Source organism: the organism of the source record quoted next, unplaced genomic scaffold, assembly GCF_019419815.1.
Source record: "Pyrus x bretschneideri cultivar Hongxiangsu unplaced genomic scaffold, Pyrus_bretschneideri_v1 Contig20, whole genome shotgun sequence".
Lineage (NCBI taxonomy): Eukaryota > Viridiplantae > Streptophyta > Magnoliopsida > Rosales > Rosaceae > Pyrus > Pyrus x bretschneideri.
The window spans coordinates 4,304,051-4,331,330 of NW_025999502.1; the positions used below are offsets into that span (position 1 = coordinate 4,304,051).

Here is a 27,280-nt window from a genome sequence, read left to right on the forward strand (position 1 = left end):
CTTTGTCTCTTCTTTTATAATAACTGAGTTGTCAAAAACGTTAAGGTCGTGGTGAATTGGAAAGTATTTGGGCGGAAATTCTAGTCTGTTTCGGTGTATGTCGTGCACTGGATGCATCATACATGAATACAACTTTGAGACTTGGAACAAGATGCAGGTACTTGTACTGTGTCATGTCAGGACTTGTACCGTGTCATGCTAAACTGCTAGTTGATGGGAAATGGTAGATGATACCAAATACCCAAAGAGGTACGAAGGGGGATGCTAGTAACCTTCTCATTTGGACCTTATCGACTTTCCTTTTCATCATACATCGCTTTTTTATGATTGGAGTTGTCCACTTTTTAGATCACCCTTTAAAGATTGTCATTGCAAAAACTAACTAAATCTGAAATCAGCTAGCCATTTAATAGTTATTTAACACTCAAGTTTTGACAACGTTGATCAAATAGTTAACTATTTTTTTAGTTGTAGATTTTTACGTGGTTAATTTGGAAAGGGTTATTTAAAAATTAGACGGTTTTGTTTATTAAGCAACATTACAAAATGAGAATAAAAGTCGAAAAGGTAAAACAAAGAAAGTTGCGAAAGTTTATAGCATCTCTTGTGTAGAAATGTTGTATGATACATATTTTATAAGAAAATATTACTTGATGAATATGTTGATTAAGTTAGTTGATAAAGATAATGTATTTATTCTCTAAAAATTAGAGAAAAACTTACATGACTGAATTTACTGTCACCGTTGTTTTGTAGTCCATAATATATGATATCCTGCAAGTTTTTTTTTTTTTTTTTTTTTCAATATGTGAAAGTTTGTTTTTTTTCTTTTTTTCTTTCAATTAGACTCTCTGACGCTACGTGTTTTCAATATCATGTTCCTTCCTCTTCTTAGACCCTGACGAACTGTTTCGGGAATTAGCCATTAGCCAAACACATCCACATCGCTGTCGTCACTTCCTAAGACAAAAACAATGTCTGTTTTTCAAGTTTATCGTTGCTGACAAACTATAGCTCCTCTCTTATATTTTCCCCAACATATCGTATCATCATCTTATCTGATCGTCCAACCAATCCATTTGGCTCAGATTCCAGCTACCTTTTCTCTCGTTTTCCTATTTATTCCCACTTTCTGTTTGGCTGCCGAGAAAAAGAAAACAAGCAATTCTGGTAATGACCCTTTTGATTTTCAAGCCGCCTATACTGAATCGCTGCCCCAGAAATGCATAAAATTAACTATGTTTGGCGATGAAGGATAAGATTTTGTCAAGTTTTGATTTTTCTTGGCAAGTTTTCTCGGCCGCCAAACACTGCAGCCAAATCTTTTGAAGTGGGAAATTAGTGTTTATTTATTTATTGATTTCTGGGTTTTGTCTTACAGGTGTAAGTGCTTAATGGGTTTATATTGTTTTGCTCAAATTTTCAGTTTTGTTGTTAGAACCAATGGGGAATGCCTCTTCCATGCTAACTCAGTACGACATTGAAGAAGTCCAAGAACACTGCAACTTTTTATGTAAGCTTTTGTTTTGATATTCTATTTGTCTCTCTTTCTTTTGTTCCCTTTTGCTATTGTTGTCATTAATGCTAATACTAATACTTGGTTGTCTGATTTTTGTGTGAAAATCAGTTTCTCAGCAAGAAATTGTATCCTTGTATCAAAGATTTTGTCAACTAGACAGGAATGCAAAGGGTTTTATCTCGGCTGATGAATTCCTATCGGTCCCCGAGTTTGCGATGAATCCACTCTCTCAGGTATTCCACTGCTACGATGAGCTTAGTTGTTTAATCCACTCCGTCTGTTTAATTGGTAATGCATGGTGTGTGTTTCGTAACTTATGGCTCTGCTTTGTTCTTTCCTTAGAGGTTGCTTAAGATGGTCGATGGGTTGAACTTTAAGGACTTTGTGGCCTTCTTGTCTGCGTTCAGCGCTAGAGCTAGTATGCAGCAAAAAAGTGAACGTAAGTGATTGGTCATGCTAAGTTTTACAGTTGTGATGTTTTTGGTTTATTTTGAGTACAATTGTTCTAAATAAGTTATTGGCTGTCGTAATGAGTGGGCTAGGGACTACTCGTATTTCCGTTTACATTATTGATGTTATGACTGTTTCAAATACTCATTTGAATACTTCATGTGTGTATGTATATATATGTATATACATATATGCATCTGTGTGACATGTTCATATATTTTTCTTGCATTCATGACAATTAGGAAAGATCTGCACTCTGAGGAACGTGTTTATGTGGTGGATTAACATTGACATTGTCTCTTTTCCAGTTATTTTCAGGGTATACGACTCAGACTGTAATGGAAGGGTGTCTTTCAATGATATTTTAGAAGTGCTGCGTGATTTGTCGGGTTCATTCCTGTCTGACGAGCAAAGAGAGGTAAAATCATGGATTTACCCGCTTTTGTTCATATAGTCATAGCATTGCAGGACAAGAGTTAAATGCTTTTGATTGAATCTCACCTAATTGGTGGATATTGAGTTTTATATCAAAGTATCAGTTCAACAGTCATTTTCCACAAGTATCATTTAAGTTGTAACATTTTCAGACTAGTCATTTAAAAGATAAAATTGGAATACTCATCATCTATATCTGATCTATGATTAGGTATGCATGTTTGGTTACACATGTGAGTCCTACGTCTTGGTCTTGGCATCGACTTTTTTTATCGTTGTTTGTTTTTTTGACAGTTCTTGACTAGGATACATTGATAAGTTGTTTTACTTTGTTGAAATGTTGTGTAGCCAGGGACCAAATTATTAACTTGCCTTGTGCTCTATGTATTTCAAATGCAGAAAGTGTTGACTCAAGTCCTGCAAGAAGCAGGGTATACAAGGGAATCTTATTTGACGTCAGATGACTTTGTTAAGGTATTTACATTTTGCTGTCATATTTTTTTGTGTGACAAACAGTTATCATAGCAAAGGGGGTAGACAATGTGTACGCTTGCTGGCTTATATCTTTCTCAGAACTTTCTTAGGCTTTTAATGATGCGAAACTTGATATGGCTGTTATTTATATAATTTTTTTCTCATTTCAAAAATGAGAAGGACATACGATTCCTTTTTTAACAGAGTGAAACTCAGAAAACTTATCCAACTAAAAATCTTACAGCGGCTGATTTTATGTCCAAACATATTTGATAATTGAGGCTTATCTACATTAAGTTTACCTTTGTTATTTTAGAGGTCTATATGGAGCCTTGCCAAACAACAGAAGTCAAAGTTGAACATTACAGATCTTGAATTGTTTGAACGCCATTTAAAATGTTTCAGCATTGCATTCCTTTTAGTCCAATAACAAAAGTTGCTCTACTTTGAAAGAACAAAGGAAAGCAAAGCATACATCACTGTTTTATCCGTCATCTTAACACCCAATGACGCATACAAAGTAGTACCCTGTGTGTCTCCATAGCTGGTAGTCTGTGCTAAAAAAACAAGTGCAGTTATTTGTGTTTGCTTTGCTTCATGAAGTTATCGTCTTAAGGAAGTATGAAAAACTGCTGCATTACAGATACTCAGAAAATAGGTGGCTAGGTAACTGAGGTTGTAACTTATATCAGAAATTCATATTTTGTGAACCGAACTTGTTACAGAAGCCTACATTATAAAGTTGAACATAGTGTTCAGTCGTCACATAGCTGTGAGATGCTAAGCCAGGCTATGGTATATTGCCAATGCTCACTAATTAATGAATAATTAAGGTGTTCCCAGTATTACAGCATGTAAATTTCTTCTTCTTTAGAAATTTATCTTTTGAGTAAAATTTTAATCCCAACCCAGAAGCTAGAAAAAGGAGTCATTGATTAGAATGGTGTGGAAATGCCGTCATAGAGATGGTTTAGCCAAATGCACGAGTGTGCTTTATCTTTCAGGGCGAAGGCGAAGTTTTGGTTTTAGATTCTTGGGTCGAGCATTTGGTTTCGCACCTTCCCATTTAAAAAAAACCATGAAATAATCATCTGATTACCTGCCTCTACACAGAAAAAACAAACTTGCAGGTTTAGAAAAGTCTGCATTTGTGTATTATACTGTTTTGTTGTCCCATATTAGCCCAATTTCAAATTCCAGATGGCTCCTGAGACATTGAATATGAATAACGCAATGAATAACTTTTACATCTGCAATACCTATCCGTGGTTTTATTAACTTCTGAAATTTTCATCAGGCGTTTAACATGTTTCATTACGGCTTTGTATCTGATGCAGGTTCTTGGTAGTTATGGTCTGAAAATGGAGGTTGAAGTGCCAATCGACTAAGTTAAGCTGGCCTGGTTTTTTCTTTTCCGTTCGATTTTCCCCCTGTATCAATTCAAGAAGAAGTTTGAAGTGGCGGGTAAACTACATCGACAATCCCTGCTGCACAAATTAGATGAAAGTCGATGCGGACACCCTGTATAAATGCTTCTTATTCTCTGTTTCCAAAGTCAATAAAACAGAGCAGGCAACCAACCTGTGTATCGAGTACAATAAAATGTCAAATCTCTGTTTTTTTTCTTTTTCTCTTCAATTTTGTGGATGGCTACTTCTCCAGGTCCTCTGTAAATTATTTTGTACCTTTCGTTGTTATGGTCTCGTACATTACGGATTCACCGGAGCGGGATCCCTCCTGTCGAAATGAGAAGTTGAGAACATTGTGTCTATACGTTACGCTGTATTTCAGAAACTACGCGCACACTCACACGCACACTATATACCGGAACATAGGATGTACTATGAGTTCTGTTTGTTCTCTGTTGGAAGACAAATTCCTAGGCTTTCCTTGTTGCTTACTGAATAATGATACTGGATGAAGAAAAAAGGGCGAACTACGTTTGCATCCAACAAGTTTATTGTTTTTAAATCCGTCTTCTAAGTTATTTGACTTCTGATCCTTTGTTAAAATGATGATGTGACAATTATTGGATCCGTTTAATGTTGATGTGGTACTCACACTTGCACTATGGACCAAAAAATTGTCATCTTAGAGCTTTTGTCTTTTGCTTGATCGATCATTTGTATCTCAAAATGAAAACCATTCACATTATTTGACTTCAAAACATTTTGGTGCAATTTCATTGTTTCGTCGTGGTTGTAGAAATAGGCGGACAGACTGTTTTTTTGGTAAAAAACGATAACATTAGTGGGTTAAATTGCTAATTGTTAGAGGGAAGAGGGATTGATAGGGATCGAACCTGCACCAGGATGTATAAGCATGATTGTTTTCTGCCATTGCAGTAAGTGCTGTCGGCAAATAAGTGAAGGACTTGACTAATATTTTCTGAAGCTTTGGTTCTATTTTGATTCCTTCACTAGAAAGCCTCAGCTCGAAATTGGAATGGAGCCAAATTCGCCCACCATACAAAGCTGACGATTTTCTTGTTTATCAGAACAGAAGGGAAGGGCTTGCGTATAACTTACGCTTCGCTTGGATTTTGCTGACATTTCCTCCTCCCAATAAGAATGGAGGCCAAATTTGCAGAAAAGGACACTACCTGCAACTGCTTTGCAATTTCCTCTCTCTCTCTCTCTCTCTCTCTCTGAGTACTTCAATTCTGAAGTACGCATCCATAGGCCATAACTGATGATAACACTACAAACACCACCGTCTTTCTTACAAGTGAAGCAAAATCATGGAAGCAATCATAAGCCACTTCCCCCCACATGCTCTTTAACCAATTCTTCTCTATCGTATGCCCTAATATTCTTGTCAAATTATAAAAATTCCAAGGAAAATCATTATACTTTCTGCAATGGAAATTGTTACACGGTCCTGAGTTCAAAACATTTTCATCAACGAAAGAGCTTTCGAGAATGAAGTGTGCAAGTGCAAGCACTAGTGAGGAAGGAATTGGCGGCAATGGTTCTATTTTGGTGCACCATAGGATAGGAAAGGAAAGAGAATTTACTCGGTGCAAGTTGAAGACCGTGTCAAGTGGTAAAAAACCGTTGCAGGATTCAAGTGCTTCAGATTCTAAAAAGGCAGAGAAGAAAAAGCTGCTGCTTGGAGGTGGTTCAACGAGTAAGGCTCTCAATGCTTCCGGTAAGGGGAAGGCTGTAGTGTGCACTGGTGAAGTCGAAGAACTAAACGAGCGACTGAGAGTTCTTGAAGAAGAAACTGAAACTATGAAGCAAGAAATGTTGGAGATTGCAGAAGAGAGAAACAAGTTGATGAAGGAGATATATCAGCAGTTTCAGATGCTAGAAATTGATCCCAGATGTTTGGCAGCAATAGAACTCAAGTCTATCGATGGAAACACAAGTATCTACTCGTCGCAGGTAAATTATGCTATATCCTCAATACATATATAAGTTATTGGTTGGAACTTTGAAACAAAATTTCATTCTTTCTCAGCACTCATGCTGAAATGTTTGGCTGACTGATTTCAATGCATTTGATGGATAAACAGGATCAAAGAATGGGAGCTAGTTTGTCAGATATTTTACGCTGAGATCAAAATCCATCTCTGGTCAACAGAAATCTTAGAGCTAATACTTGGCGATCCTCATGTGATGCATCTATTGTAAACTATATAGATGATTCCATCAACATGTAATCCCAGATAGTATTTGTAAACACCACGTTCGAATCTCCTCTCTATTAATATAGACAACCATATTCTGTTATTTTCATGGCTAGAACTTTACTGTTATATCATAATTAAATAGACAATAATCTCTATTTAAATTGTTCTAACAGCTGCATGTTAAACATTTACTCTTCCATTAAAGAGGCTCATAGCAATGCAAAAACGTGTTCGTAGATATTATATTATGAGATACAAATATGTAAACATCTATAAGACATACATGAGATGGTCTAGAAGCACTAACAAATTAAAGTTATGGCTCACGTCTAGGGAAAGGCTCAACTACATATGCCTAAATAAACAAAAAAGAGTTCAAAGGATCAAAGTTTCACCTGTTTCAGCTTGTAAAGTGAACAGTGAAGGAGGTATACATAAATCTTATATTTCCCCTCTGTAACCACCGGATCCAAAATAATCCCTTCTAGAGCTGGCAATTGCCATGCTTTTCTGATGCTCTAGTTTGGGGCAATCTTTGATACGATGACCAAGACCACCACAGTAAGCACAACCCTTAACCCCGCTTGCATTTGTAATTGCATCCACATCTTCCATTGGATCATTAAGCTCAGCCAAAACGGGTGGAATCCTTTGTTTTGCCTCTTGCAGGAGGTGTTTCAAATCAAGAAGTGTTGTCTCAGTTTGATTCTTGTTTATAAAAGTTGTTGCTATTCCAGTCTTGCCACATCTACCTGTTCGTCCAATCCTGTGAACGTAGTTTTCAATTTCTGGTGGCATGTCATAATTAATGACATGTTGAATGTCAGGAAAATCCAAACCCTTTGAGGCAACATCAGTGGCAACCAAAACATCTTTCTTCCCTGCCTTAAAAGAAGAAATGGCATACTCTCTCTCTTCCTGATCCTTCCCTCCATGTATGGCCACTGCTTCCACTCCTTTTAACAGAAGATACTCATGAATATCATCCACATCAGCTTTGTTTTCACAAAATATTAGAACAGGTGGTGGGGTCTTTTGTAGACATTCAAGAAGGTAAACGATCTTGGCCTCTTGCTTCACATACTCAACCTCTTGAATCACATCAAGATTTGCTGCTCCAGCTCTTCCCACATTTACAGTTACAGGCTTTACCAAAGCACTTCTAGCAAAGCTCTGAATTTTTGCGGGCATGGTGGCTGAAAATAGAAGTGTTTGTCGTTGACCTTTAAAGTGGTCAAAAACTTCTCTTATGTCATCCTCAAAGCCCAAATCTACCAATCTATCTGCCTCGTCCAAAGTTAGATATCTGCAAATAAAAGTAGCATAAGTCTACGAAGCACGGTAAAAGTTTCTCCATATCAAAGATTGTATATCATAGCCAGAATCTTTATTTAAACCTACGAATTAGGATGCCCCAATAACTTAACGTAACTAAAACCAGCCAAATCAGACAACCGTATCGAAAGTTGGAAACCTAAATGTATGGGCAGAAGCAAGAAAATGCACATACACTTGTTAATGGACGACAACCAATACCATAAGCATTCTTAAAATCATTGGAAAACTACCCAAAAAATGAACTCCTTATAATTCAATTGCATCAATGTACAAACTTCATGTTAAGGACTACAAAAAAAATCAGAGTCAATTAGATAAAAATCATTAGGGATTCACGATTCAGTTATGTATACAGGAAAAAGCAGTGTTGTTTGCTCAATATCAGTATTCTAGTATACATTACACTAATAGAATTGCAGACAAAACACCTCAAAATAATGACTTTTAAGAGTTTTTATAATGGCATTCCCTACCTGCAACTATCGAGGTTCATTTTTTTCTTTGCCAGCATATCCTTCAACCTCCCAGGAGTAGCAACAACTATATGGACACCTTTTTTCACAATTTCCAGCTGTGAACGCATATCCACTCCACCAATACAAAGCAACGGCCTTATTTCTGGATATCCAGCCTCTCTCATAGGATGCAGAAACTCTTCCACCACGTCATAAGTTTGCCTTGCAAGCTCCCTGGATGGGCAAATAATCAATCCAAAAGGTCCTTCACCTTGATTAATTGGCATCATAATCTCCTCCTGCAATGCTATCATAATCAACGGCAACACAAAAACCAATGTCTTTCCTGAACCCGTAAACGCAATACCAATCATGTCTCTCCCGGTTAAAATCACCGGAAGACCTTGCACCTGAATGGGGGTTGGCTGAACAATCCCCTTGGTTTTCAACTTCTTCAGAATCGGTTCAGGAAATCTCATATCCTTAAAATTCTTAGTAGGTGGTGGAATATCATCGCCGCTAACTATGATGTGCCACTGCCTTCTAATAAAATCACATTGCTGGCTTGACATCCGCCTTATATTCAATGGGGGCTTCCAACCTGTCAGTAAAGGCTCAGTGTAAGTGATTCCCTTTGCCAATTCACGAACTGACATGAGGGTTTTGCGATCTGATAAGTGCTCAATCATTTCCTTCTCTTGTTGCAGAATCTCCTCAGCTGGAGTAATCTCAGGAGCGTCACGCTTCAACTGTGATGCTTTTACAAGAAGGCTAGGTTTTGCTTCAGCAAGCTTCGATTTCTCCAACTCTTCCTCAAGCCCGGAAGACTTCCCCTTGCGCTGAAGAATCTTCTGAGCCTCCATTGCTCGTCGCTTCGCCACTGGAACATACTCAGAATAATCATCTTCTTCTTCCATGGTTCAAGTTCCTGCAGTCAACCAAAAATCTACAGCAATTATTGAATATTCAAGACATAGGATATCCAAAACAGAAAAAACTAAAGAGACCCAAGAATCCTAACACCAAAATCTTGAAATATATATATAATTTTACACAAGCAAACACTCAATAGAATTGAAACTGAAAAAAGAAAAAGTTAATCAATTTATGCAACAAGGTTATCGATTTAAGCTGATATTCACAAAACTAAGAAAAAAATCCCCAATTCGACGGTATACTAATGAAATGAGGAGAACGACGGTTACATAAGCAGAAGAAGGAGGTGAGGGAAAACTTACAGTCACAGCAGAAGAAAGAAGAAGAACGATAGGGGGCGTGATGCCTACAGCTTCTGCAAAACCAGATGGATTTGATGGGTTTTCTTCTGAGTCTCAAAGGTTTATATCCCGCGGTTTTAGAAAAGAGGTAACGATAGAAATATCTATTTAAATTATATTTTATAATTTATTATTTAAGTGTTTATTAATGTATTTTTTTTATTAACCTATTATATAATTTATAAATATTTTTTATTCTTACAAACACATTTTTATATAAGAAAATCAGTTTATGATTTCGTCACTCAAATTCAGTTTTTCAAAAATTAGAAAGATTTATATAGATATTTTATTTTTTTCTAGTTAACATCTTGTCGTATTATAAAAGCGTTAAGATTTGAACTCATAATTTACCTCATGAAATTCATACATTTTATCTTGAATTTGATATTTCGTTTGATGAATTATTTAAAAAGACTTGTCTTGTTTTCACGGTTTTTAGATTTTTGCCCTTTATTACGCGTAAAAGGACTAAATGACCCTGTTGTGTTAATTGCCTGTCCCTTCTCCTTCCTTCCAAACAACTGATCCCGCATAAAAGCTCGAGAGAAACACAGAAAAGTTCACCGCCGCGAGTAGCACCGGCAGTCAGCCACCATCTCCAAGGGTTTGAGCGAATTGGGCAACACTTGTCTCCTCTACTTGTCAAGTGCGTGATATTTTCTACTCGTAGTTCAGCTACAGCCTACACCACTCCTCTCTGCTGCAATGGAGATCCAGAGTTCCCGCCACACTACTGCTGCTGATTTTATGCTGCTTTCTTTGCTGGTGGATGCTGCCATTCTTGCTCACCAATCTCTTCTTTTACTGATTTTTCAGGTACCCATCACTCAATCCCTAATTATATTATTATTATTTTTTTTTTTATAATTATTTTCTCTAGTTTTGACTTATAGTTTGCTGATAATCTCCTCCAATTAGCTTATAATTTGATGCAATTTAATTATGATGAATTTCATATCTTTCCTGGGCTCATTATTCAATCCCAAGTGATTTTTTCTGTGGTTTTGAATTTGACTTGTGTGGATTATATATACCATGAAGCTCATACATTGATACAATTGAACTATGAGGTTTCTTTTCTCTGGGTAGTTATCAATGATTTTAAAGAATATTTGCTTAATTTGTTGTTGTCCATTAACAAAGTCTTTGTGAATTTTCTTGCGTCTACCTCTACATTTAGGTTTCGATTCGTTTCGATTGTGTTATTTGGCTGTTTTTACTTATTGGGGCATCCTGCTGCAACACTTCTTAGGTTCAGATTAGGGTTCTTCTTTTTGGTTCGAGGCACCAACAGATGTTATCGGGTTTTTCTCTTAGTTGATTGTACTTAACCTTAAATCAATAAAAACTTTATCGTTTCTTCGTAAAAAAATATACGTCTGGGAGTGAAGTGGGTTCCTTGAAATTTCTTCCAGCATAATTAAACATCATCAAGATTGAATATGCACGGTTTTCTGTTGAAGTACAACTGTAATCGTACTTTAGTATTCTATTTGATTTTTCCTTTCGTACAGTTTCTCATCAGCAAATAGAATGTTGAAGTGTAAGGCTTTCAGATTGAACTGTTCTCCTTTTTACAATTGAAGCACTAATGTTCTCTTGGAAGCCTTTAATACAAGCTTCGTTTTTGCAGAAGCGATTAATTCCAATGGCCAAGTATACGTTTGGTTACATTTTTATAGAAAATATATTTACATGCTCTGGTGGTGATGGGTTTAGCTTTATCATATTTATAGTAAGAAAACTGGTTTTCAGACCATCATGCTCTTCAATGTTGTCTAAACATGTAGATTTGAGCATTTTTTATTAGGAGGTACAATGGGCTGAAGATTTGGGCATTTCTGATCTTACAATTTGAAAGAAAGATGCTTATATTTCCGTGTTTGGGATAGTGTATGTAGACATAACGTTTTTCCTAACAGTCCTATTTTTCGAGGTCTCTGCATTACTCGTATATGATAAGCAACTTTTCTGCTTTTTTTTTTTTTTTTCTTTTTCTCAATAAAGGATATGGATTTTCTGCTTTCTTTCAATGAAGAATGATTGGAGTGAAGAGCTTGCTTGATTTTCCAAACTCTACGCTTTTTGATACATGTTATGCATTTTATTTCATTTCTCAGGTTGGCTTTATGTTTGTTATTGAATAGGTTGGATCTTTGCATGATGATGGTGATGCGTTTCAAGATTCAGTGAGAACAGATCAGAGGTAGGAAAGACATTTTGCATTAACTTATTGTATGGTTTGTTGTATCTCCATAGTATGGGGAATGGAAAGTGATGGGGCAGTGCGTATGAGACTGCATTTCAGGTTTCCAATGTCCGAACTTAATAAAGGGAAAGAGCCTGATGCTGAAAACAACGATGCAGGTGAACTAGAGGATGACGACTCTGATGAGGATGAAGATGTCAACGATGAGGACAGTGACGATAATGATGAGGATGACGGTAATGATTCGGAAGAAGATAGTGATGATGACGAAGAAGATTCTGATGATGAGGTTGAGGCTAATGGCGATGGAGAAGATGATGATGAAGATGATGACGAAGATGATGATGGTGATGATGATGATGAAGACGATGATGATGACGAGGATGAGGATGACGAGGAGCTTAACAAGTTGCCTTCAGAAAGAAAGAAAGTAAAATAAAATGTTTCGCCGTGTTTTAGACTGTTTCTTTAGAAACTTGGGGCAGGTCGGAAAATATTACTGTTATTACAACATTATCAGACCCGGAAGTTGCGGCGTCTACCATCTTTTCCGATCTGTTCTTATTGTTTGTAGTCGTTAAAAGTTGAATTGTTGAGTCTCTGCTACACACTGTTCCCATTTCCGCAACGGAACTTAAACTCGGAAAAACCATACCAAAAGAAAAACAGAATCACGTCGGAGGAAAAAACCGAAGTGAACCAACACACATCATCAACGGCTAACGATCATTCACGGTTTGTTAAGTATAAGCACAATTGCACGTTACAAGGGAATTATTTTGTTAATTGAACGATAATGCAGAAGCACTACATTTTCTACACGAGAAAGCTTTGAATCGCAATACAATTTACACACCAATTACTTGGCGTCCAAGTTCCAAAGTAGCTTTCACTCCGGCAACTTCCCGGACCGGAAAATCGCAAACTTGGAGACCTCCGAGTACCGAAACCTAATCCTGTTCTCTTCCAACAAGTTTTCCAGAACCTGCTTATCCCTGTCAGGGTTGGAGCTCTCACACTCGAGCTCATAACACGTCCCAAAATCGTAAATACTCTCGTCCACCTCTATCTTCAGCCCCTTCCACTTATACACACCCCTCACGTTCCTAAACCCACCCAAGCACACAAACCCTTGCCCTCCTCCAACACTGTATTCCTCCCTCACGCGCTTTAAGATGTCGGAGGAGTCAACGGCCGTGAGCCTCCACGGCTCGGCCACGCAGACGCGGCCGAGGACAGGGTCGAAGGGCTCTTCCAGCTCTAGGACTCGGCTGACGCCGTCGGAGATGACGAGTTTGGCCTTGAGGGAGAGAACGCAGCGCCTGTCGACGTCGTAGAAACGGAGGCGGAGGATGGCGAGGTTGGAGGAGAGCTCGGAGTTGGAGCCGTCGAAGAAGATGTTTTCTTGGAATAGGGTTTGGGTGTGGAAGGGGGAGAGGAGGTCGGTGAGCTTTTGGTGTGCGGCGGCGTCTGGGAGGCGGAGCTTCACTTCCACTTCCATTGCTTTGGGGGTTTGCTGAAGGAAGGACCAAACGAGTGAACAATGTCGTTGATAACTGGATATGGAAGCACTTGGTGGTGGGAAATGTGGCTGCGGTTCTGGTGTCACCATTTTGGTGTTCCTTTCATGTCTCCTTCTTTCTTTGGCATGTGTCCATTTACTTGACACAAAATGACTTAATTACACTAACACTCTCTGAGATTTATCGAGTTTTTACAAAATCTTCTCATGTCTGAGACATTATACTAACACCTCATCAGCTTGAGTTAAGTGAATGAACGCATGTCAAGCAAATAAAGAAGAGACATAAAAAAGACACCAAAACAGGGGATAAAATAGCCAGAAAATGTAGTAGAAATTTTCCCTGCACAAATTTCAATTTTGGTCCCACTAGGTTACTTCAAAATTTTAGTTTTAGGTCGAGATCCAAATAAAGATAACGTTTGTTATATGGCGCAGGCTAAACATCACAATAAATCAAACTTAATAATTTAATATCGAGCTTCCTACCTGTGGTAAAATGGAGGAAATTGACAAACCTCAAAACGATTGAGATGCCCCCTATGTTGAAGGGAATATGTGAAACTTGCCCTTGTATTACAACTATCAATTGCTAGGTGACATTTTGGTTTAGTGATATTCTTTCTTGCTTGGAATTGAGTTGGATGTGTTAGATTCAACTAACTTGAATGACAAGTTTGATACTAAATTATTATAGTCGGTCCATTATTCTCTTTGCTGCTGGAGTAGTTGACATGGAGTTGGTATTGGACAATACATAAACTGGGAAGAAGAAGGGCAATAGCAGAACCATTCTGCATTTCTTACTTCATATATTCCTTGTTTTTCTTCTTCCATTGTCAACCAAATCCGACGCCAAGAATGGCCGATGCAGAGAAGAGGCAAGTGAAGGAAGCCTCTGTGAGAGACTGGTTGGAGAAGCTGAAAGATGTCTCATATGAGATGAACGAGGCGCTAGATGACTGGAACATTGAACTTCTCAAACAATCAATTGAGAAACAAGTAGAAGAAAGTCCTCTTGCTACACATTGCTTTTGTTCTCCACTTGAAATTCGATACAAGTTCATGAGTTATGGCAATATCCAAACTATTTACAATGACGAATTAGATGAAATTCATGCAGCAAAGTTGTTTGATATAATATGGTGAAATGTGTAAGAGGACAATGTAATTTCAGGGGGTTGGGCAAGTAAAATACAGAGAGTGATGGCTGTAGGATTACGGCATTTAGGAAGTGCCTGCGGAACCAAACTTCTTATGTGCTTTAGAGCTATCCTGAGCATTGCTACTTTCCTCAGTTGACTTATCTTTCGCATTGCTATAATCCTCGGTTTCAGAGTATTTGAAAGTGTCTGCTGAACCAAACTTCTTACGTTCTTTATAGCCATCTTGAGCATTGCTACTTGCCTCAGTTGACTTATCTTTCGCATTGCTACTTGCCTCAGTTGACTTATCTTTCGCATTGCTACTTTCCTCAGTTGACTTATCTTTCGCATTGCTATTATCATCGGTTCCAGAAGCACGGGGTTCCAATGAGTCAGAGGTACCTCTTTTTGCCGCGCAGTCTCCGTTGCCAAGAATGTTGACTTGAGAGTGTCTAGAGATTTTAATATCTATCATCCCAGGTGGTATTTGTTTCAATGGTGATCCATCAATCCTCATCTTTACAGATTCTGCAGCACCCTTAAACTCAAAACGAATTTCTTGTACCTAACAGAGGAGGGAAAAGCAATTCATCGGTGACTTCATTTCTAAAATTCAAACACATATCATAAATTTGCTCGCTTGTTACGAGCACATAAAGAACCAAGTACTGAAATCAAGTTCCTAAAAATCAAAATTTGGCTTTATGGTATGTTTTTCTTGCCTGATGCGTATGTGTAATATCTGGGTAGTTTTACAAATTAGAGATTAAATAAAATAAAAGAAACAAACAATCGAAAAGTCTAAACATAAATGCAAGATGTTATATGACCTGATCAAGATAAATACGTTCATTCTGAGCCAGTAAAACTTCTTTCAAACCGACAATTTCAAGCTGTCCATCATTTATGACCGACGGGTTCATGTTCTGTTGTTCAATTCCAACCAATAAAGTGTTAATTTACGACTGTAAAAAGGAAATAACGAAGAACACTGTTTGCAAATTCTAACGAAAAAAAAAATCATTAGCCTGTGCACTCACACAAATAAAAGGTAAAGAGCTAAAAACTAAAGAACCTCACTTTTCGATCTTTGTTCATATTGGTTGATCCCCCAAGATCGCTTGGCAAGTTAAGACAAACAATTGACTTGATTCTGTACACCAAAAAGAAACTTAGAATGCCAGCAAGAATTCCGCATCAGTATGCATGTTTGTGAATTTGTTCCTCTGTTGTCCATTTGTCCATGCATGTTGGCTTGTTAATAGAAGAATGTATATGTGTGTGTGTGTGTGTGTACAGAGCATTGCCCTTCAGTTTGTTTGACAATGACAGAAATATGCCAAGATAGGGGAAATAGTCCATAGTCGCTTCGTCAATACTTGATACACTAATGAAAATTTCCATCTGTTTGGAGTAAAACAATTATCAAATCCAAGGGGGAAAAAGGAAAAATGGCTGGAAGACGCCATAATGAAAAGTCAAGAAACATTTTTTCTCCATTTAATCATGCAAACCAGTGAGATCTGAGATGAGAGAATGAAGCATGGTTCATAACAACATATTTAAGAAACTAAATTACACATTAGTATAATCGATTTAAAATGTAAGTGTCCGAGTTAAAAGAAACAAAAATGAGGTGAATATAAGTTTGATTATTTACCCGCTAGGAATTTTAAGTGGTTCCAAACGACCATGCTTCATAACCTCTACGTTTACAAGTGATTTTAGGGACCTGTTTGGGACAAAAATAATTTTAATATCAAAGAACGAATATTCTAATAACAAAAAATCTAAAACATCTGAGCTGGAGTGCCATATTAATTCAATATCAAGTGTAGCCTCCATGCTTCTGCACTGCTGGTCAGCCACAAGTATACATGCCAGGCCACCAGCAGTATTCATGTTGCAGTACCAGAAATTCATAAAACATGGAGTTTGTACTGTGGACATCTGCTCCTTAACCAGCATGTTTCAATGACTATTCATAGTAACATTATGTATTCAACTTGGCTTAAAGTATATATGAAGTGTCACACCCTGCTAATTACATCGGTAACTATAAAAATCATACGTCATGACTCGTGGGATAAAACCATTGTGTAAAAACTGATGGTAATTTCAACCCAGCAATAAAAACAGGGTATTGCATACACCTATAGACTAGATTTTAACACCTAATTGGCAATGTAAACAAGCACGAAAAAGGCCAGGGAATGCATACATTAAGTCCTCACCTTAAAGATTGAGCTCATGTAGCCTTTACTGTACAGTTTTTTGTGTTTAATGCTGTATGACACCAACAGGGTAACTTAGTGGGTCATGGTGAAGGCTTATTATGATTAAAGCTGACATCAACATGACCCGATTCAGGGATTCTATAGTTTTAATGGCTTTTGTTGGTGTCTTGAAGGGTTAAGATTCAAGAATTTCAATACTAACAGATTAACCCTTATATTAATAAAAATAAGTACACTAATAAAACTTAAAACTACAATGTTAGATATCTGTATTTAAAAATGTGCATTTGCCACCAGCATGACCATAGATCTTGTCAATTTCCTCTGATAGAAATCTAACGAGTACATCTGTGACTGTCTAAAGTGCTTAAACAACACACAAAATGGTAGTAACACAATCACTAACAGATACAAAATATATAACAAGAGCTTTCAAACCAACTTCTCAATTACATGAACATAAGCTAAATAACTACCTTGCAGTAGACCAGTAACCTCCGCATGATCTTGGAGCATCAACTCCTGTTGGCATATAAATAGACAAGACACTGTACTTATAGTATTTATTAAGGTCATTAAACTTGAATATCATAAGACCAACTCCAAATGAAAGAGAATTTTTATCTTCACAAAGTAATTTATGGACCCCATACCAAGAAAACAAGAATATAACATTACCAATATTTAGATATGTGTCAATTAAAGAAGATGATGAAGTCCTCAAACCAATAAACATAAACACAACAGGAACCCTGGTCTGTTTCTATGGTAATATATTTGGTTTTCATTGGAAAAATAGTATATAATCAGGAACCGTGGTCCTATTAGAATATAGAAAAGTTCATTAAAAGGTCCATGCACCCATCTCATTTCACTATATCTTGAATAAAAGAATTAATAATGCTTTATTGGCAGTCTTTCCTATTTCATGTGCTTCTGCACTCATTTTTAGTTCTCCGCATATCATCCATCAGTTTTGTTGTTTTCCATCAGGTTTACACTCCATCAGGTTTTCAGAATGCCTATTTAACATTCACGGAGCATTTAGACATCTAGCGAGTAAATCAAATAAATTGCAGCATGGATTTCAGGTAAACAATGACATCTTCATCTAGCGAATAACCAAATGGTTAAAAGTTTCCTATTGAACTGATTTCTAGCAAAATTGATTCTTAAAGGGAAAACCATACAGCTATGTATCAATGAATGGAAAAAGGGTATATCTGAGAGGATTAAGAAGGAAAATGAAAATATAAAAAACAAAAACCCAAAACCAAAATCCAAAAACTTGGTGGCTGCCTTGTATACTCTTACCCAAGCTGAAATAGCTCCAGAATCCTCCTGATAATTCGAGATTATCCTAAAAAAATGAGAAGTGAGGGTAAGGAGAATTAACTAAAAATGAAAAAGTACATACTTCATAAGTAGATTGTTCATATGTGGTCCTTCAGTACTGCATGTTGAAACCTCTTTTACCAACCGCCAATTCAAAGTACAAACAAGTCAGGATCATATCCCTGAAGTCATGGTGATTACAAGAAATTTCACCATGAATCTGGCTAACCATTTGATTCACCCAGTAAATATTGATGATCATTCCAAATAAATCGGAACCAACCATGACGGGGCAGAAAAGGCCCAAGAAATATCAAACTTGCCAACGTTAATAAGATTTAAGTTCACAAGGACTTTCATACTGGCACTCCTCACCTAATTGAGAATACTTTGTATAAAGCACTTCTACTTAGTAGTATTCTAATTAGTGGGAACTTTTAAGAAAAGCATAAACCTCTAATAAGTAGTAACCCAAGTGCTTCTTATATTCACTAGCAAGCAATAAGTGTTTCTCCAGGAACCACTATAAAAGCACCTCTGTCTATTTTATCCAAACACTACCTAAAGAATTGTTGATAACTGGAAGGTCTTTTGTTATTGTCACAACAGTGTGAAACAAACCTATAAAACCTTTGGATGCCTAAACCGTTTTGTTTACTTAAATTAGAAAACTTAATGAATTCATGTTTGTGTTCTCAAGTTCTTGAAGTCAAGGGTATTTTTGGAAACTCAAGATCTGTTGGATATAGGCTATAATCAGGATCCAAGAAGCCTACATCAAATCTATTAGGACCCAATACCAACCTTCCACAAATACCAAAGATGAAACTTAGAGGTGTATAGGAGGGAGGTGGAATATTTCTCCAGGTAGTGGTGAACACATTTTATCTCAAATTACAAGGAAAGCTTTGAAGTCTTTCTGTCATAGAGTAATCAAAGGTTGCAATAGGATCTGCACCTTTGATGTGATTGACTTAACATGGTGCAGTCCACGCAATATAAAATTTCTACAGTGCTGCCACCAGCATTTGTGTGGTACTAACGTCAGCACATACCTCTGATTACCATTATGGTTAAGCCAGCCCTCTATTATGGATTTCTCCACTGCCAAGGTGTTATCTACAAAGATATTATAATTTATGAAGGTAAAGGATGCTTGAAGAAGAGAAGGAAATAAAATCAAGAGCAAAGGTCTAAGAAAATATATTAAATTGACAACTGACAAGTAACAAATATTTTCTATAAACTGAACTAATCTACGATTTAAGTTACAGTATGACGTCATCATCATTCATTGAATACTTCATTAATCTCAGGATCACAGAAAAGATAGGCCCGTTGAGAATAAGACTTAACACTAGAGGGTAAAGGCATGAAAAGAGAGATTTTTTGTTGGTCCAAATAAAATGGTGATCTTTCTTTTTATCTCAAAGAAGTGATTCAAATGGATAGAGTAGGGGGTTTGGGGATGGGGAATTGAGCACTTGGTTACCTCAGTTTCTGTAGCCCCTTTGTGAACCTTAGTTTCTGTAGCCCCTTTGTGAACGTCAGTTTCTGTAGCCCCTTTGTGAACCTCAATTTCTGTTGCCCCCTTGTGAACCTCTGTTTCTGTATCCCCTTCGTGAATCTCAGTTTCTGTATCCCCTTTGTGAACCTCAGTTTCTCTTGCCCCTTTGTGAACCTCAGTTTCAGTAGCCCCTTTGTGAACCTCAGTTTCTGTATCCCCTTTGTGAACCTCAGTTTCTGTAGCCCCTTTGCGAACAGGACGAAATACATGAAAAGAGTGTGGTATTTCTTTACGATCTGTAGGACTTTGAGTAGTTCTCATCTTAATGAGAATATGCCAGCTGAAACCCAATAATAATCACATAAGATTACCACTGGAAGCCTATAACAAATATGCAATTCACATACAAAAGCCCCATATATAACCCAACACCATTCAATTTCTAAATTTTCTTAGAACCAAATTATGGGATCCATTAAAACATACTCAAGTTTGGCTTGTTTGTCTACTGGAAACGGTCTATCAATATATTGTCTCAAGCCTGGCTTGTTTGCCCAAACCCTTATTGTACTTTTCCTCAAATTCCAACTTGTTTTTAATAAGAAAACAATAAATATGAGTTAGACCTGTCAGTTTTTATCTGTTGTGCCTCTTTTACTTGATACAGGAATGATTTCACTGATTGACGATCAACTTTAGGCACCTTCTGCAAAATAGCAAACAAATTATAACTTAAAAGAAGCATACAATACTGACCTAGCAAAACCATATTTTAGACAGAAAGCAGAAGAAGAAAGTGCAGAAGTAGGTAACAGCCACTTTCAGTTTCATTCTAATGTGACAATGAAATTAGACCCTCTTCCGAAGCTCTAAACCACACACACCTTCTACATGTCTGTATATACTTATAGTAGTTATCAAATCATGCTCTGGAATCATGTGCGGGCTCAAAGTTGTCCCGACCCAGCACTCTTCCCAAAACCTCACCTTATTCCTATAACCCACCTCAATCAACAACAAAAGAAGAAAAATAATTGATCCCTTGAAAGATGCTGTCATAAACTAAAAGATGTCCTACCCATCCAAACGAAAGTGGGATGTTATTTTCAGTCCCATGTGATATTGGCACAATGGAGGGCGACTCTGGTAATTTCAGATCACAAATAACTCCAAGAATCCGGTTAACCACATCACCCCCACCAACAATCTGAAAAGAAATATATGTTAGAAAGACAGCTACCGCACAACCCAAAGATTAATTAAGGGAAAAATATCCAAAATGTATGTGAGAAATTGTTGAAATTATAAATACAAATCCAAAAACCAAAAAAAGAAGAAAAAGTGTTGAACAATTGGCTATAGCGATAAATTTAACATGTTACTCACTATAATTCTCATCCTCTTTTGAATATCATCAGCAAACTCATATTTTTTACTCTTATGTAGAGCACCATAAACCTCCTTTAGCACGCCCTCAGGATCCTCTACCTTTATTGGTCCCTTAGAATCAGAGTCCTCTTCCAGCACACCAAAGACCTAGGAAAGAAATTATAATTTGAACACTATCAAGTTAAGCATGTTTACAATCATACAGGTTAGATTTCCTTTTTAAAATAATCATTTCAAAATGCCTTTCCTCAAGGAGAGACAATTACAAAGAGAAAATAATACCTGCTTTTTATTAAGACGGTAGCAAAATTCGTTATAGAGTTGTACTCCAAGCTTTTCATCTTTTATATCAACAAACACTAAAACTGGGCAGCTTGGTCTATCGACAGAAGGTTCACCAACCAAATCATGTTTAAGCAATTCATCAGGTATATACATCTCCTTCAAGAAACGTTTGGACCTACAATTTGATCCGCAGTATTCTTATTGCACGTAAATATGAATTTTGGGGAACCAAATCTTAACAAATATACGAATCACCTTATTTAGTTCACTTCTTCATATATAAAAGAACTTGAAACAAATTCAAGGTACAGCAGCATCAAATACTAAGCATTAGTCTATACTCCACGAAATTCAATATTATATGTATGTAACACTATCACAATAAAGGAGTTACACTGAAGAATGAAGTACACAAATTCACCCATATATCTACAAAACCCATCAACGAAAAAGAGGGGTTTAGAAGAATACTCAATCTCACGAATCTGCTCTGGAATGATTCCTGCAAGCGCCTTAGCAGCCAATGGAAGGCCATGACATTGATCCTTAATTTCATTCTCAATCTTACGCAAAGTTGTGTGACATGAAATGTTTAAAACTTCTTTGTTATTCTTCATAGTCTCCTCAAATATGCTCCAGCAAATTTCTTTGTCCAAAGGCTCAACATAAATCAAGTCCCTTTCTTCCACCACCTTTCGAGCCACTTCTGTTAACCTACTAGTGACAATGACCGCACCACCACTACCCTTAGGCAATCCGCGCCATAAGCGATCCTCAATGCTAATGTGGCGCTGCTGCACATCATCCAACACAATCAGATACCTCTTACCAGAAAACAGTTGGTTAAGCCTTTCCAAGAGCTTACCAAGGCCAACTATCCTCCCATCCAGAGTTTGGCCCAAATTATCGACAATGCACGTCTCAAAGCTAAACCTACTATACTGTTCTTCCTCTTTCCTCATACCCGAAAAGGGTAACCAAATTATAGGATTAAACTTACCCTTAACTCTCTCCATTTTCAAAACCTTGTGCACCAGGGTGGTCTTACCCACACCAGCAATCCCCACCACCCCAATTGTCCTAAACCCATTTCCGGTAGAGCCCTCCCCACACAGCAAGTCCTCAACTTTCTCTGCCTGCTCATCAAACCCATAAACAACCTGCTCATCAAACCCATCAACAACTGGACAAGGTGGCAGTTCCACCTCCTCAGCCCAACAATCTCCGACGTCATTGTCCAGCCGCTGGGCGCCCCCCAAACTCTCCAGCTCCTTCCTCAATCCATCCAGTCGATTATTCATCTTCTGGATGAAGTAAAATCCAAAAGGGTTGAAGAGTAAGAGCTTCTTGTTGAGCTCCTTGCATTCCCTTGCGAAGATTCGGCACTCGGCCAACGCGTCGTTGAGTTTGTAGAGAAAATCGATGATTTCAGAGTTGTCGTAAGGAGGGCGGGGCATTATATCTATCTCTCTGGCCCCATTTTTGATCGACCTGAAGGAAGAGATGAGATTTTTTATTGTTGTGAAGTACATGATGGAAACTGAACCTGATAATTCCGACTCGGCGTCTCGAAGCGAGCTCAAGAACTTTCTCCATTGAAATTCTGCAACGTCCACTGCCATTGATGCTCGTTGTTGTCCAACAGTGGGCGCTTAGCTTTAATTCCGTGAATTCATGAGGGAAGGAAACCCCGCCTTTGGTTTGGGCATCAAATGCCGTTCACATTCACCAAGAAAAGAATCAAAAAGTAAAAAATTATTAAACACTCCCTAAAAACTTGTGATTTATTCCAAAATAAAACTTGTCATTTATTTTCCGCTCTCTAATTTGAAATTTGGGTGCTTAACTGTTGATGGATGCCAAAATAAAATACAAAGATACGTAGAGAAAGTCGGCGGAAGTAATTTTTTGTTAGTGGATCAATCAGAAAATTTGTTTAGAGTGTGATTTCTCCCTGAATTTAATTATATTGATTACACTCACCTTTTCTACCCTCGTTCATGTATAAGCTGTACTTAAGAGTGAGTACGTAACTGTTAAAGATGTGTTGATTTGGGAAATGAATAAGGATTGTATTTTCAAAAGGTATGTGTTGGAGTTGATTTATAAATAGAGCGTTCTGTGTATTATCAAAATACTGAGAGGAAGAAAAGATCAATAACATCAATATTTATCCCTCTGTCTTTTATTTGTCATTCCTTTGTATTATAGTTACAATTAGGGGTGGGCACGGTGCGGTTCGGTGCGGTTCCACCCCTAAATTGAAACCGGAACCGAAATATATTAACGGTTCGATTCGGTGCGGTTCCACTTAAATTTATTACTAGAACCTTACGGTTCGGTCTACACCGGTTCCGATCCGGTTCTTGCCGGTTTACGGTTCCTAATAATAAATTATTTGAACCACATCTAGTTTGATCCACATTAACATCCAAGCAGAAATTAGTCTATATCCCAAAAATCACAACCGTCATATTTTGTACAGCTACCGAGTTATCTGCGTGATAGCTATCGAGTTCCACAGCAGAAATTAGTCTATATCCAAGCAGAAATTAGCTCAAACACTGACTGATACCAGCAAGCAAAGTTCCACAGCTCCAGTTTTGAACTAACCCTGCATGTTATCTGCGTGATAGCTATCGAGTTCCTTGTCGAGTTCATCAACCGACTTCTCCACAGGCTTCTTCCTCCCTTCTCCACCACGACCACGCCCGCGTCCACGACCACTGCCGTTGCCACTCCCACGTGGTTTGCCACGACCATTTTTGTTCCCTCCACGACTGCTCCTACTACAAAATCCAAAATCATTGTAACTGTAATCACGGCTTGAAATAGCAGTCAGAGGATAATTGAAAAAAGTCTGGTTAAAATGGGATTTCAAAGTAGACTTCAAACAACTCAGAAATGATCGGAATAGTTTGTACAATGAAATTTCTGTACTGTCTGATCAGGGAAAGATGCATTCTGATATGACAAATAAGTAGAAATGCAGTTTGACAAAACTATAATTAGGTCACTGATAAACAACTAAATCAGTTCATAGTACCTAAAATATGTCTACTGAGTTCATCCAAACAGAGAAACAAGAATTCGACCATCTAAACTCAATTGATCATACAGATTTGCTCTTACGTGGTTAAGTGACATACATTTCTAAGCTAAGGTAGGCTACTACAGTCATTATTGAGTTGCAACTTTCAACTCATAAGTTTCCCAAAGTTAATTAACAAAACAGCAATTGAGCACGCCATCAACAGCCCCAAAAAAATGCAACATTTGAAGCGAGAAGAACAGCAGCATATCCAACAATAGTTAAACCAGTATAGTTTACGAAAGATAGAATCAGAGTAGAAACAGAGATTGCAACTTGCTGCCACACACAAAAGGGAAAGATTAAGGAGAAAATGTGATAAGGAAGGTGCTAAAAAAATTAAAGTTACATACATACCATCACTAGTAAAAGGTGATAAGTTAGGATTGAATAGTTTATGAATCTGCAATGCTATTGCTAGATGTGCCACCATTCCTTTTTTCTAGAACATATAAAAATTAAGAACTCATTAGCAAATAAGAAAGTAAGCATGCAATAAAACAAGAGAAAAAACAAAGTAATGAAAAATAAATATTCATACCTGTTTCAAGTGCTTCATAAAACTCTATATCTTCCAAGATTGTCTCATCGTCTAAAATTGAGATGTTATCTGACATCAACCAATTTTGAGTACAAATTAACCTCTCTACCATTAGAGGAGTCAATGAAGAACGATATGAGTTCACAATCCTTCCTCCCGTGCTAAAGGCAGATTCTGAAGCTACCGTTGAGACCGGAATTGCAAGAACTTCCTTTGCAATTAGTGCCAACACTGGGTATTTAACACCATTCAATTTCCACCAATTTAAAATATCAAAATCTTGACCTACTTCCACTTTTTCATTGCGATCTAACAAGTACCTATCAAACTCATGGTTTGAGAGCACGGCATTACTTGCTTCAACTTCTTTTATCCAACTTTCATCCATTTCAGCTCGTTTTTTCCCCCTTCCATGTTGAGTTGGATTAGCCCCACCAATAGTAGTTATAGTACTAGTAGTATTAGAACAACTACTAGCACTAGAACCACTTGGTTGGTTGGAAGAAGGAACATATTCATCATATAGTTTGAAGATTAGGCTTTTTATCTCATCCTTTTTAGCCATGGCTTCATCAATACTACACCCACGACGCTTCAAAATATGTGGCACATAACCCAGTTTATATCTTGGATCAAGCACAAGTCCGACAAATAGAAAAGGATTCACTTTAACAAGATCACCCCAATACTTATCAAATTTTACCTTCATGCTTCGTGCCATTTCATGCAATATCAAGCTTGTGTAGGTTTGAGTCAATAACATATCTTCTTCGATGAACAAATCAACTATCTCTTCATCAATTGCAAGCAAATCAGAAAAAGTACTATGACAAGCCGGATGCAAAGTAACACTCATCTTCAATGTCATTTGATAGAACACTTTCAAAAAATTGACAAAAATAGCAGCATTACTCCAATCTTCCATATTTGGTGGCCCATACCTCTTTTTACCATTGGAAGGTTCACCCACCCGTTCTTCTTCTTCCGGCAAATCTTCACCAAACCATGACAAGTATGCAATCTCATCATCTCCCATTCTCACAAAAGCTTTTTCAAATTTCAAAGCATTCGTTAACATCAAATAGGTGGAATTCCACCTAGTTGGCACATCTAAAAAAACAAGACCCTTGCATTCAATTTTTTCCTTCTTAACACAACTCCTAAAAGCTTCCACCCTTTGTGGAGAAGACGTTACATACACCAACGCATTCCTAATAGCTAAGATGGATTTATCTAACGTCCTCAAACCATCTTGAACTATCAAGTTAACAATATGAGCACAACACCTAACATGCATGTGCTTTCCCTTGAGTATCAACACAGGTTTCTTCACAAAAAGTTTTGGAGTTGAAACGTGAGACGATGACAGCAAGGAAGAACCCTGCACCAACTTCACTCTTTTACTGAGTACACTTAGGAACACTCACCATTTCATGAGAAAATAAATTAACAACAGTTTAAATGCCTCTGCCCCTACGCAACAACAGTTTAATATTGAGAGGACAAATTTCATGAGAATATTAACTTGCATAAATGTTTGATAAGTTTTCTTACAACAAAACAATTCGAAAAACCCAGAAAAATTACCTTTAGCTTTGCTGATTGCGCTGCTGTGGAACCTGAAATTCGAACAACAATGTTTGTGGAACCTGAAATTCAAGTTAATCAAGAATTCAATTTAATGAGCTATTCCAAAACCCAAAATTCAAAAATTGAAACTTTGAACAATGGCTGAAAGTTGAAACAATAACAAAAAAAGGGAGTACCCGAGGGCGAGGAGAGAGGTCGAAGCGTGAAGCCGTGAAGCGGTGAAGGCGTGAAGGTGTGAAGGTGTCTCCATGTGAGCGGCGTGCGTGCAGCGTGAAGCCGTGAAGGCGTGAAGGAGGTGTCTCCGTGTGTGTGTAAGTGAAAATGAACCCTAATTGGGATAGGATCCTCTGTTTTGCAATTTAATGAAACCAATTTTTTCAACTTATTATACCACGACATGTGTGTGTATATATAATTTATTTATTTTTTATTAATAAAACGGTTCGATTCGGTTCGAACGGTTCTTGGTCCTTCGAAACCGGAACCGGAACCGGTTTGAACGGTTCGGTTCGGTTTTTCACTCAAAGTTGACTTTTCCGGTCAACACGGTTTTTTTCGGTTTTTTTTCTTACGGTTCGATGCGGTTTTGCGGTTTGGCGGTTTTTATGCCCACCCCTAGTTACAATATGATATTTTACACCTGTTTCGTTTCTATTACTAGTAAATATTATCTCTTTAACTTTTGCCTATTTATAACAAAAAAAAAAAAAAAAACTTCCACACGTAACATGCCTATGTTGAAAGGTGTCCAACTAAAACGCCATGAATAGAAGTGAAAATTTAGGCCAACGACATGAACCAAAGTGGGATTTGGCCTTCATCTAATGTCTTTTTTTGTTTTTTT

The 27,280-nt window shown here is 37.4% G+C and overlaps 6 protein-coding genes across 10 annotated transcripts; 3 read left to right on the forward strand and 3 right to left on the reverse strand.

Annotated features, from left to right (window-relative positions):
- The first annotated feature begins 945 nt into the window (after positions 1-945).
- LOC103928941 (calcineurin subunit B-like) lies at positions 946-4,649 on the forward strand. 5 transcript variants are annotated; one of them, XM_009338065.3, is made up of 7 exons: positions 946-1,330; positions 1,427-1,513; positions 1,628-1,752; positions 1,862-1,958; positions 2,278-2,387; positions 2,804-2,878; positions 4,216-4,649. In XM_009338065.3, the coding sequence occupies exons 2-7, from the start codon at positions 1,444-1,446 to the stop codon at positions 4,264-4,266; spliced, it is 528 nt and encodes a 175-aa protein (XP_009336340.2). In that variant the 5' UTR covers positions 946-1,330; positions 1,427-1,443; the 3' UTR covers positions 4,267-4,649. The 5 variants fall into 5 exon arrangements, with proteins under 5 accessions (XP_009336340.2, XP_048439670.1, XP_048439669.1 ...); XM_048583713.1 differs by having other exon boundaries at positions 946-1,286; XM_048583712.1 differs by having other exon boundaries at positions 946-1,170; positions 1,382-1,513.
- Positions 4,650-5,526: 877 nt separating this feature from the next.
- LOC103930846 lies at positions 5,527-6,612 on the forward strand. Its single transcript, XM_009340233.2, has 2 exons — positions 5,527-6,264; positions 6,396-6,612. Exons 1-2 carry the CDS (start codon positions 5,800-5,802, stop codon positions 6,435-6,437), a joined length of 507 nt encoding a protein of 168 aa, XP_009338508.2. The 5' UTR covers positions 5,527-5,799; the 3' UTR covers positions 6,438-6,612.
- Positions 6,613-6,730: 118 nt separating this feature from the next.
- On the reverse strand, positions 6,731-9,703 carry LOC103928939 (DEAD-box ATP-dependent RNA helicase 35). Its single transcript, XM_009338061.3, has 3 exons — positions 9,544-9,703; positions 8,324-9,233; positions 6,731-7,818 (listed from the first exon to the last, which is right to left on the reverse strand). The coding sequence occupies exons 2-3, from the start codon at positions 9,220-9,222 to the stop codon at positions 6,954-6,956; spliced, it is 1,764 nt and encodes a 587-aa protein (XP_009336336.2). The 5' UTR covers positions 9,223-9,233; positions 9,544-9,703; the 3' UTR covers positions 6,731-6,953.
- A 317-nt stretch (positions 9,704-10,020) lies between these two features.
- Positions 10,021-12,400, forward strand: LOC103928932 (phosphopantothenoylcysteine decarboxylase subunit VHS3-like). Its single transcript, XM_009338055.3, has 3 exons — positions 10,021-10,401; positions 11,733-11,791; positions 11,894-12,400. Exons 1-3 carry the CDS (start codon positions 10,291-10,293, stop codon positions 12,231-12,233), a joined length of 510 nt encoding a protein of 169 aa, XP_009336330.2. The 5' UTR covers positions 10,021-10,290; the 3' UTR covers positions 12,234-12,400.
- A 150-nt stretch (positions 12,401-12,550) lies between these two features.
- On the reverse strand, positions 12,551-13,421 carry LOC103928933 (triphosphate tunnel metalloenzyme 3-like). The gene has a single exon (XM_009338056.3). The coding sequence runs from the start codon at positions 13,404-13,406 to the stop codon at positions 12,684-12,686; it is 723 nt and encodes a 240-aa protein (XP_009336331.3). The 5' UTR covers positions 13,407-13,421; the 3' UTR covers positions 12,551-12,683.
- Positions 13,422-14,319: 898 nt separating this feature from the next.
- Positions 14,320-22,836, reverse strand: LOC103928935. Its single transcript, XM_048583759.1, has 12 exons — positions 21,686-22,836; positions 21,212-21,389; positions 20,927-21,076; positions 20,619-20,747; positions 20,167-20,246; positions 19,526-19,880; positions 18,013-18,058; positions 17,175-17,220; positions 16,122-16,193; positions 15,542-15,614; positions 15,292-15,387; positions 14,320-15,026 (listed from the first exon to the last, which is right to left on the reverse strand). The coding sequence occupies exons 1-12, from the start codon at positions 22,834-22,836 to the stop codon at positions 14,544-14,546; spliced, it is 2,859 nt and encodes a 952-aa protein (XP_048439716.1). The 3' UTR covers positions 14,320-14,543.
- Between the last annotated feature and the right edge of the window lie 4,444 nt (positions 22,837-27,280).